Source organism: Microcaecilia unicolor, unplaced genomic scaffold (genome assembly GCF_901765095.1).
Source record: "Microcaecilia unicolor unplaced genomic scaffold, aMicUni1.1, whole genome shotgun sequence".
Taxonomy (NCBI): domain Eukaryota; kingdom Metazoa; phylum Chordata; class Amphibia; order Gymnophiona; family Siphonopidae; genus Microcaecilia; species Microcaecilia unicolor.
The window spans coordinates 450,733-462,898 of NW_021963486.1; the positions used below are offsets into that span (position 1 = coordinate 450,733).

A 12,166-nucleotide genomic window follows, 5' to 3' on the forward strand; every position below is an offset into this window, starting at 1 on the left:
TGCCTTGCTGTATATTTAATTTAGGGGGCTTTTACAAAGGCGCACTAGCAGTTTTAGTGCATGCTAATTATTAGCTCACACTAAAAACCAGCGATGCCCACAGGAATAAATGGGTGTCTCTAGTGTTTAGAACGTGCTATTTTTAGCATGCACTAAAAATGCTTGAGTGCCTTGGTAAGAACCCCTATTTATTTATTTATTTATTACACGCAATCCTAAAAATTCTAGGCATATACATGATTTAAAAACAATACTGACAGTGCAATTTAAAAATTCAATGAGTTCAATAATAACAAAATACCAACATCAAACATAAGGTCAGGCAATTCTGAACATCATCAATGAGTCAATTCTCCTTAGTTCCAAAGGTAAGCTATTCCATAATTTTGGACCAGCCACTTGGAAGACAATAGCATGAAATCCTAGGAGACTAACCCCCCTGTTTACTAAGCTGCACTAGCGGCTGTCAGTGCGGTAATGCAGGAGGCCACTTAATTGTAGTTAATCCTCTTAACTTTTTCATTAACCTCTGTGGCTGATCTCCTGCTGCAGTGGGTCCATGAACAAGTCCATCAAGGCTTTTTTTTCTGCAGAACTGATGTTCTCTTCATCTGCTCTATTGATACCACCATTGTTATCCCTAGTACATAGCCCATGGGTGGTCACCTTTTATCCTGGGTGACATGTGGCCAGTGTGAAAGTACTCAGCAAGACTTGAGGAGAAAGTGTATTCTCTTTTCCTCAGAGATGCACAGTAATCCACCAGCTATTCTTGCTAAATTTATACTGCACGCCTTTTAATCCCATTTTTTTCTCTAGTGTGGTTCATTTCATGTTTTGTTTTTTTTAATTTCAAAGCCAAGTGAAGCTTTTATTACAATCAGTACATGTACATGATTTCTCTCAGGGGCAATTTATCTAAATGAGTTAATTTTATGCATATCATGACAGGAATGAACCTCACTCCTAAGCCAGGGTATGTGGAGTATGATCTCAATTTCTCAAATCTACTACTGCAGTGTGGATCGTTTGGTGTCTCTTTAAGTTTGAAAGCCGAGTGAAAGTTTTATTACACTCTGTACATGTAACTGGTTTCTCTCCCATGTGGATTTTTTGATGACTTTTTAGATTTGAAAGAAAAGTGAATCTTTTATTACACTGTGAACATGTAAATGGTTTCTCTCCAGTGTGGATAATTTGGTGCTTTTTAAGATTTGAAAGGTAAGAGAAGCTTTTATGACATTCAGTACAAATAAATGGTTTCTCTTCATTGTGAATCATTTGGTGGCTCTTGAGACTTGAACGCGATGTGAAACTTTTATTACACTCAGTGCATACAAAAGGATTCTCTCCATGGTGGATCATTTGGTGACTTTTTAGATATGAACGAGAAGCAAACTTTTTATTGCACTCAGTGCATACAAAAGGATTCTCTCCATGGTGGATCATTTGGTGGCTTTTTAGTTCTGAAAGCCGACGGAATCTTTTATTACATTCAGTACATGGAAATGGTTTCTCACCAGTGTGACCCATTTGGTGGTTTTTTAGCGCTGAAAGCTGTCTGAAGCTTCTATGGCATTCAGTACACACAAATGGTTTCTCTCCTGTGTGGATCATTTTGTGGTTCTTCAGCGTAGAAAGCTCAGTAAAGCATTTATTACACTCACTGCACTTAAATGGTTTCTCTCCAGTGTGGATTAGTTTGTGACATTTTAGTACTGAAAGCCGACTGAAGGATTTATTACACTCACTACATGTAAAAGGTTTCTCTCCTGTGTGGATCATTTTGTGCCTTTTTAGCATTGAATGCTGGGTAAATCTTAAATTACACTCAGTACACATAAATGGTTTCTCATTTTTGTGGATCAATTCATGTTTTTTTAGGGCTGAATGAAGACTGAAGCTTCTCTTACACTCAGTACACATAAATGGTTTTTCTCCTGTATGGATCCGTTGGTGGCTTTTTAATGATGAAAGATAAGTGAACCTTTGATTACACTCAGTGCATATAAATGGTTTTACTCCCAAGTGGATCAGTTGGTGGTTTTTTAGCACATCAAGCCGAGTGAATCTTTTCTTACACTCAGTACACTTAAACAGTTTCTCTCCCATATGGACCAATTGGTGGTTGGTTAGATGTGAAAGCTGAGTGAAACTTTTCATACACTCTGTACATGTAAATGCTTTCTCTCCCGTGTGGATCAGCAGGTGGCATTTCAGATGTGACCTCTTAAAAAAGCTTACAGTACACTCAGTACTGCTAAATTGTTTCCTTACATTGTCTTTTATGGAACTTCTAAATTCTGGCTTGGCTTTTTCTCTTTTATTCTTTCCCTTGTCAAGGTAAGAAGTCAAGTAACCACTATTATTATTATTTTGGAAGGGCCTCTCTGCTAAGTCTCTCTGCTGCTCATGGATGTTGGTGAGCTTTCTGTATCTTCTCTCACACTTCATAACTCCATTCAGTGAGTATGCTGCAGAATCTGTTTCTATTTCTGATTCTTGCTGATCATTCCTTCTGTTTTTCCTCTTAGGTCTATGGGAAATATTCTCACACACTTTTTCTGATTGTCGTTGGATTTGTTCTATTTTTAAAGGATCAGTCCCTTGATTCTTTTTTCTCTTTCTATCTTCTGTGATTGGTCGATCTAACAGATATAAAGAAAAGGTATTAATCATGTGTTAGAAGACAGGCTAGTTTCTAAAATATTACCTGTGTATAATAAGAGGAATGATAGAAAACACAACCTATGTGTGGCTTTTAGAAATGGTATGCTTCTGATCTGCAAACGATTTCATGAAACATTTGTCTCCACAAACCACAGAACTTGTGAGAGGATGAGCTGTCCCTTGGAAATGGTAGGGTGTACATAAAAGAGCCTTGAAGAATGGTCTAAATGAAATTGTTATAATCTGTGTTTATCAGGGAGTTTCTCTCACAGAGACGAAGTAATGATGCCAGATCCAGGCTCCTGCTGAAACATGGCCACTGTCAGGGAAAGTTTGCCTTCACCTAACTTACACAAAGAACAGCTTATGAATGGAGCATGGCGACAGAAAGGAGGCGTGGCCTAGTGGTTAGAGCACCGGTCTTGCAATCCAGAGGTGGCCGGTTCAAATCCTGCTGCTGCTCCTTGTGATCTTGGGCAAGTCACTTAACCCTCCATTGCCTCGGGTACAAACTTAGATTGTGAGCCCTCCTGGGTCAAAGAAATATCTAGTGTACCCCACGCTCGGAAGATCTTGCGGACTACTGCCATGTTCAGTGACCACTCGTGAGGTTACATGATCCTGCTCAACCTGTCGGCCAGACTGTTGTTTACGCCTGCCAGATACGTGGCCTGGAGAAACATGCCGTGACGGCGAGCCCAAAGCCACATCTGGACGGCTTCCTGACACAGGGGGTGAGATCCGGTGCCCACCTACTTGTTGATGTAATACATGGCAATCTGATTGTCTGACCGAATTTGAATGATTTGATTGGACAACCGATCTCTGAAAGCCTTTAGAGCGTTCCAGACCGCTCGCAACTCCAGAAGATTGATCTGAACACCTGTCTCCAGGAGGGACCAAAGTCCTTGAGTGTGAAGCCCAACTACATGGGCTCCCCAACCAAGGAAAGATGCATCCGTTGTCAGCACTTTGTGTGGCTGAGGAATTTGAAAGGGACGTCCCAAGGTCAAATTGGATCGAATTGTCCACCATAGCAGGGAGTTGTGAAAAGCGGTGGACAACTGGATTACAGCCTCTTCTAGATCCCCTGCAGCTTGATATCACTGGGAAGCTAGGGTCCATTGAGCTGATCTCATGTGAAGATGGGCCATGGGAGTCACATGAACTGTGGAGGCCATATGGCCCAGAAGCCTCAACATCTGCCAAGCTGTGATCTGCTGAGACGCTCTAGCCAAGGAAACCAGCGACAGAAGATTGTCTGCCCTCGCTCTGGGGAGGTAGGCATGAGCCATCTACGAGTCCAGCAGGGCTCCTATGAACTCTAGTCTCTGAACCAGAAAAAGGTGGGACTTTGGGTAATTTATGACAAACCCCAGTAGCTCCAGGAGTTGAATAGTCAACTGCATGGACTGTAGAGCTCTTGCCTCCGAGGTGTTCTTCACCAGCCAATCGTCGAGATAAGGGAACACATGCACTCCCAGCCTGTGTAGTGACGCTGAAACAACCGCCAGGCATTTGGTGAACACCCGGGGCGCAGAGGCGAGCCCAAAGGGCAGTACACAATACTGAAAGTGCTGTGTTCCCAGACGGAATTGAAGATACTGCCTGTGAGCTGGCAGCATCGGGATGTGTGTATAAGCATCCTTTAAGTCCTGGGAGCATAGCCAGTCGCTTTTCTGAATCATGGGAAGAAGGGTGCCCAGGGAAAGCATCCTGAACTTTTCTCGAATCAGATATTTGTTCAGGGCCCTTAGGTCTAGGATGGGACGCATCCCCCTTGTTTTCTTTTGCACAAGGAAGTACCTGGAATAGAATCCCAGCCCTTCTTGCCCCGGTGGCACGGGCTCGACCGCATTGGTGCTGAGAAGAGCAGAGAGTTCCTCTGCAAGTACCTGCCTGTGCTGGAAGCTGAAGGACTGAGCTCCCGGTGGGCAATTTGGAGATCAAATTGAGGGAGTATCCCCGCTTGACTATTTGAAGAACCCACCGATTGGAGGTTATAAGAGGCCACCTTTGGTGAAAAAATGCTAACCTCCCCCTAACCGGTAGATAGTCCGGACCGGACACTTTGGTTGCGGCTATGCTTGCCTGGAGTCAGTCAAAAGCCCATCCCTTGCTTTTGCTGGGGAGCCACAGGGGCCTGCCTTGGTTCACACTGTTGATGAGAACGAGCTCGCTGGGGTTGAGCCTGAGCATGCTGGCGGGAAGGTGGACTGTACCTACGCTTATGATAAGTATAGGGAGCATTCCTCCTTCCCCCATAAAAACGTCTACCTGATTAGGTAGATGCTGAAGGCGCCCGGTGGGAGAGTTTGTCGAGTGCAGTTTCCCACTGGTGGAGCTGCTCTACCACCTGCTCGACCTTCTCGCCGAAAATATTATCCCCCCGGCAAGGAACATCCATAAGCCGCTGCTGAACTCGATTTTCTAGGTCACAGGCATGCAGCCATGAGAGTCTGCGCATCACTATACCTTGCGCAGCGGCCCTGGATGCCACATCAAAAGAGTCGTAAGTACCCTTGGCAGTGGCGTAGCAAGGGGGGGGCGGAGGGGGCGGTCCGCCCCGAGTGTCAGCACAAGGGGGGGTGCTCCGCCGCTCCCGCTGCTTCCGGGCACCCCCCTGCACCCAAAATCCGCCCTCCTCCATGGGCGCCTTGTAGAACCCTCCTCCTCCTTCCTTCCCGCCCTCGGCAGCCCTCCTCCTCCTCTCTGCCCCCCCTCCGTATCATAACCTTTTACTTCTTGTAGTGGCAGCGACGTCAGTTACTTACGAAGAAGGCTGCAGGCTCCCCTCCGGCTTCAGCTTCTCCCTTCGCTCTTCACACAGTGAGTGTCCCGGCTTCGCGGAAACAGGAAATGCGTCATCGCGAAGGCGGGACACTCACTGTGTGAAGAGCGAAGGGAGAAGCTGAAGCCAGAGGGGAACCTGCAGTGCCTTCTTTGTAATGGAACTGACGCCGCTGCCACCATGGGAAGTAAAAGGTTGTGATACGGGGGGGGGGGGGCAGAGAGGAGGAGGAGGAGGGCTGCCATGGGCGGAAAGGAAGGAACGGAGAGGGCAGGGGAGAGAGGAGAATGCTGGACATGGATGGGAGGGGAGAGCAGGGGGAGAGAACAGATTGCTGGACATGGGGGAGAGAAGGGGAGGGCATGGGGGAGAGAAGAGGTTGCTGGAGGGGAGGGCATGGGGGAGAGAAGAGATCGCTGGAGGGGAGGGCAGGGGAGGAGAATTGCTGGATGTGGGTGGATGGATGGAGGAGAGGGCAGGAAGGAACGGAGAGGAGGGCTGTGGGGGAGCTGAGGGAGGGCAGGGAGAATCGCTGGACATGGATGGGAGGGGAGGGCATGGGGAGAGAAGAGATCACTGGAGAGGAGGGGAGAGGAGTGGAGAGAGGAGAATTGCTGGTGGATGGATGGAGGGGGCAGGGGAGAGAGGAAATTTGCTAGATATGGATGGATGGAGGAGGGGTAGAGGAGAGGAGAATTGCCGGACATGGATGAATGAATGGGGGCAGGGGAGAGAGGAAATTTGAAGGATATGGGTGGATGGAGGAGATGGCAGGAGAGAATGGAGAGTTCCTGGACATAGATGGAGAATTGCTGGATATGGATGGATGAATGGGGGCAGGGGAGAGAGGAAATTTGAAGGATATGGGTGGATGGAGGAGACGGCAAGGGAGAATGGAGAGTTGTTGGACATGGATGGATGGAGGGGAGGAAAGTCAGGAAGGAAATGCACATGGATGGAAAAGAAAAGAGAGGAGAAATGTTGGACAAGGATGGAGGGAAGGAAAGACAAAGGAAGGAGATGCACATGGAGAGAGGGCAGATCCTAGATGGAAGGGGCAGGGAGAGAGGGCAGACACTGGATGGCAGGGAGAGAGAGAGAAGGCAGATGCTGGATGGAAGGAAGACAGTGAAAAGAAGATGAGGAAAGCAGAAACCAGAGACAACAAACTGCAAGTAAAATATATATTTTTATTTTTTTGCTTTAGGATAAAGTAGTATTCTAGCTGTGTTAATAAATAGAACATGGAAATAAGGTAATCCTTATTGGACTAATTTTAATATATTTTGACTAACTTTCGGAGAACAAAACCCCCTTCCTCAGGCCAGGATAGGATATTGTAAAATCACTATACTGTACTGATCTGATCTGAGGAAGGAGGTTTTGGTCTCTGAAAGCTAAATGTATTAGTCCAATAAAATGGTGGTATTTTATTTTCTGTTTCTGTGGTGTTGCATTGTATGCTCAGTCTGGCCTCTTGGGGGTTCAGTTTAATTTTTGTCTAAATAGAAAGTTTGATTACTTATTCTATAGTGGTTTAGGGTTTATCTGTGTTTGTGAAAAAGATACGGCTTTCAGTTGGCATTGACTATGCAGGATCGACGATCTGTACTATTCTGTCTGGTTACGTTTTACAATAGGCGAATTGATGTTCTAGTGCTCACTGTAGTGTTTAAGATGCTTTCCTTTTCCTTATGTGACTCGTAGAAATTACTGCTTATGGTATGGTAAAATTGTTCTAGAGATCCTGAATGTTTTGTATTCTCAGTATGCCTAGTACTGGATTTTGGAGGGGGGTGTTAAAAAATGACCGGCCCCGGGTGTCAACTACCCTAGCTACGCCACTGACCCCTGGACAGGAATTTACGACACGCCTTCAGCTGCCTGACCACCTCCTGAAAAGGCTTGGCCTGCTCTGAAGGGAGCTGATCAACCAAGTTCTCCAGCTGCTTCACATTATTCCGCAAGTGGATGCTCGTGTAGAGCTGGTAGGACTGAATTTTGGACACGAGCATACAGGACTGGTAGGCCTTCCTCCCAAAAGAGTCCAAAGTCCGAGCTTCTCGCCCTGGAGGCACCGAGGCAAAATCTCTTGTACTTTTGGCTCTCTTGAGAGCGGAATCCACAACCGCAGAGTCGTGAGGCAATTGGGACTTCATCAACTCCGGGTCCACGTGAATCCGATACTGGGACTCAACCTTCTTAGGAATGGAAACTTACTTAGAGATAAACTAAGAAATAAAGGAAAAACTTTTTTTTTTTTTAACAGAACAGCTCAAACGCGAGCTGCACATGAACGAACACAAAGAAAATCGGCGAAAAAGCCGGCAAAGTGAAGGCTCTTTTTCTCCTGAGGCAAAAGAACCACCGTAAAACAGCCGCTCTTGACCGTGGAAAAAAGAAGACTGAAGCAGGGCTCTCGCGTGACAGGCGGGAAGATGGCCGCACATCTGTGCATGCGAAGGCTCTAGCAAGCGTTGTTGCTAGGAAGATTTTCTGGACCTGGGGCTGCTGTGGATGTCACCCACATGTGAGAACAAGCAGCCTACTTGTCCTCGGAGAAAGACCTTTTACAAATTATAAAAAAAAAAAGGTTTGGACAGCTTCCTAAAGGAGAAGTCCATAGACCATTATTAAATTGACTTGGGGAAAATCCACTGCTATTTCTGGAAGAAGCAGCATAAAATGTATTGAACTTTTTTGGGATCTTGCCAGGTACTTGTGACCTGGATTGGCCACTGTTGGAAACAGGATGCTGGGCTTGATGGACCTTTGGTCTGTCCCAGTATGGCAATACTTATGTACTTATGTAATGCAAAGTCATAAAGATGATGCTTCTGCCAAAATGGTTTTATCTTTCCCAGAACCAGAGAGGGAATTTACACAGAAGCAGAACTCCGGGGGTGGGGGGGGGGGGGGGGTGGGAGGAGATAATCTAGTGGAAAGTATGCAACCAGTTATACTGATTACAAGCAGGAGGGGTGGAGAAGGGTGGAAACTTTTATATACTTTAAGTGTAAGAGAACTTATACTCCTGAAATGTTTCTAAGGTTACAGAGAGATTTAATAAGCACGATATTCAATATAAATGGGAAGGTGAGAGTGTTTGATGCAGCGATAGTTGGGGGTGGGGAGAGAAAATAAAATGCTGCCGTGTTCATTAACATATTTAGAAACATAGAAACATGACAGCAGATAAAGGCCATATGACCCATCTAGTCTGCCCATCCTCTGTAACCCCTAATTCTTCCTGTTCCTAAGCGATCCCACATGCTTATCTCATGCCTTTTTAAATTCTGGAACAGTCCTTGACTCCACCACCTCCACTGGGAGGCCATTCCACGCCTCCACCACCCTTTCTGTGAAATAATACTTCCTTAGGTTACTCCTAAGCCTATTCCCTCTTAACTTTGTCATATGTCCCTCATTCCAGAGCTCTCCTTCATTTGAAAAAGGCTCTCTTCCTGTACTTAAATGACCGTGAGATATTTAAATGTTTCTATCATGTCTCCTCTCTCCTTCCTCTCTTCCAGCATATACATGTTGAGGTTCATAAGCCTGTCCCTATAATTTTTGCATTCAAGACCGCTTACTAATTTCGTAGCCGCCCTCTGGACCAACTCCATCCTGTTTATATCTTTCCGTAGGTGCGGTCTCCAGAACTGTACTCCAAATGTGGCCTCACCGGAGACTTATACAACGGCACTATCACCTTTTTCCTGCTGGTCATGCCTCTCTTTATGCACCCAAGCATCCTTCTGGCTTTGACCGTCACTTTTTCTACCTGTTTGAAAGCTTTAAGGTCGTCAGACACAATCATCCCCAAGTCCCGCTCTTCCTTCGCACACTGAAGCACTGCACTACACCCCCCTATACTGTACCGTTCCCTCAGATTCTTGTGACTCAAGTGCATGACCCTGCATTTTTTGGGATTAAATCTTACTTGTCAAATATCGGTCCATTCCTCTAGCTTCGCTAGGTCCTTCCTCATGTCATTAACACCCTCCAGGGTGTCCACCCTGTTGCAGAGTTTAGTATCATCCGCAAAGAGACAAACCTTACCAGACAGCCCTTCTGCAATATCGCTCACAAAGACGTTAAAAAGAGCCGACCCTAGGATCGATCCCTGCGGTACTCCACTGACGACCTCCTTTTCTTCAGAGTAAGCGCCATTTACCACCACCCTCTGTCTCCTATCATTCAACCAATTTTTTACCCAATCAGTTACTCTAGGTCCCGCACCGAGGGCACTCAATTTATTTATCAAAGGCTTTGCTGAAATCCAAGTATACCACATCAAGCGCCCCTCCCACATCCAACTGTTTGGTCACCCAGTCGAAGAAGACAGTCAGATTCATCTGACACGACCTGCCACTAGTGAAGCCATGCTGCCTCGGGTCCTGCATTCCATGTAGTTCAAGAAATGTCACAATCCTCCTCTTTAGAAGAGTTTCCATTAGCTTACTCACCACCAAGGTCAAACTGGCAGGTCTGTAATTCCCAACCTCTTCCTTACTTCCACTCTTGTGCAAAGGAACCACATCCGCCCTTCTCCAGTCCACCGGGACCACTCCAGTTTCTAAGGAAGCATTGAAGAGGTCCGTCAGCGGAGCTGACAGAACTTCTCCGAGTTCCTTAAGCACCCTCGGGTGTATCCCATCAGGCCCCATCGCTCTGTCTACTTTTAGTTTGGCAAGCTCCTCACGAACACAGTCCTCCGTAAATGGGTCTTGGTCTACCATACATCCATCCCCTTTAGCCTTTATTTTCTGCAGCCCTACCCCTGGTCTATTAGATAGTTAAACTATTGGTGACTCATTATGTAGCATGTTATGAGTTTAATTGTCAGAGTTATTGATTTTGCTGGATCAGATACAAATGTGTATATATAAAAAAAATACAGCTGCAAAGACTTATTGGGACAGAATCAGATAAACTGGTCTGGCTTTCATCTCCCCTCCTTTCCCCCTGGAAACTACTGATAGCAAAAACTAGCTAGGTGGAGACCTAAGCCCATCAACACATCTCCAAAAAATAAAACTCTGAAGATGGACAGCAACCAGATACTACAATTAACAAAATACAGTGAAACTCCACCTATTCTCAGACAAAGACTCTGACTGAAAAACCCATCTAAGTCCACTTACTCTCAGACAATGGACCCGCAGGTGGTCAGACAGATGACTAAAAATAGATGAAACCAGTTACTAAAAATAGATGAGACCAGTTACTACAAAAAGGGCTTGAATTATCTTGCTGCTGGCTTCTTCCCTCTGGACACTTGGCTCATCGATTCCTGACCGGTCTCTCTCTCTTTGGATCTACCTCCTGCCTCTCTGCTGGACATTACACACACCCTGACAAGACTTTCTCCAGGCTCCGGCAACAACTTTGCAACAAAAGACTTCTTTAGCAGAGAGGATCTCCTTCATCAATTCCACCAGCTACCAGCAGCCTCCATCAAAGTGAGTTACCATTATCCAGCATAATTTATAATTCAGACTTGATATCTTGACTGCACATTTCCCATGTGAAAGATTCTTAAAAACTACCTCTCTCTCTTGTAACATTATTACATTACCAGTATTGTAAACAAACATTTTTAAAGTTAAATATATGGTCTTTATGTTCTGTGCGCATGTCTTTAAACCTTGCAGTGCAGGTTAATGTAATTCAACTAATATAGTATTTAATTCCCCCTTTTTCTTACATATTCTTATCTTATTACCTTATATGTAATTGGTGGAGAATAAAATATATATTATTTACAATTAATGTTCACTCTGTGTGACTTAAAAGATATTTTCACATAAAATGGATCTTTGCTTTCATCTAAAGACCCAAACCAGGTTGGGAAATTAAGGTTACAACTCCACAATGAATATTCATGAGAGAAATTTGCATGTACTGCTCCCATTGCATGCAAAACCTGACTGGCTGGGATGCCTCCAGGACCAGGTTTGGGAACCACTGCCATAGTCCCTTTTATTACCGCACTCACCTGAGAAGATGCTTTTCCCAGTTTCTCGTTCCTCTGATCCTCGCTCATCCCTGATGTACAGCTCTTCCCCTTGTTCAACGTGGGATATAATGTCAGGGATGATGGTAGGAGAGCCTGTTCCTGGGATAAGAAAACTGCATTAGGTTTCCCAAAATTATTTAGTGTTTGATTACCTCAAGTTCAAGATTTACACAAATTTCCAGCATAAAGAATTTCACCAGCTTTAATAAACAAATATTTAAACCCTCAGAGGAACTGTTTTGGACCCTGTAAATCTCAGTAAAGTCACTTAAACCCTCTTCACTCATCTTTATAGTCTACTTCCCACTCTCCTACTTCCCCACCAGGTACAACAAAAAGACTGGAACCTCTGAAAGAATCGAGACTTCTGAGCAGTAGCTACCCTGCCTGATCTGAACCGATGAAAATCTCTGCCACAACCCTGACTGGAAAGAAAACCGCGACCAGCGGACCTTGGACGATCCTCTTTTTTTTTAAGCTAGGAAAGATTAGGAAGAAGAAATAGTAGGAGACTGAAGGGCTCACCACCTTCTAACTGCTGGAGACTGAGAATACTGGATCTAACTCTAGCTAGCCAGGGCTCTTATTGGCTCTCACGAGAGTCAGAGTTCTCAGTCTCCATCTGCTGGAAGGCGTGCACAACCTATCAGTCACTGCTGTTGGTGGAGGTGCACTTATGAAGG

General features: G+C 45.2%; 1 protein-coding gene across 1 annotated transcript in view; it reads right to left on the bottom strand.

The window, feature by feature from the left end:
* Positions 1 to 267: 267 nt before the first annotated feature.
* LOC115459349 (gastrula zinc finger protein XlCGF26.1-like) overlaps positions 268 to 12,166 on the bottom strand; it is a 32,705-nt gene continuing 20,806 nt past the window's right edge. Inside the window, exons 3-4 of the mRNA XM_030189189.1 lie at positions 11,463 to 11,582; positions 268 to 2,648 (exon numbers count right to left, since the gene is read on the bottom strand). Of these exons, the coding sequence (XP_030045049.1) occupies positions 994 to 2,648; positions 11,463 to 11,582 (1,775 nt within the window). The 3' untranslated portion in view covers positions 268 to 993. The remainder of the gene's footprint in view (positions 2,649 to 11,462; positions 11,583 to 12,166) is intronic.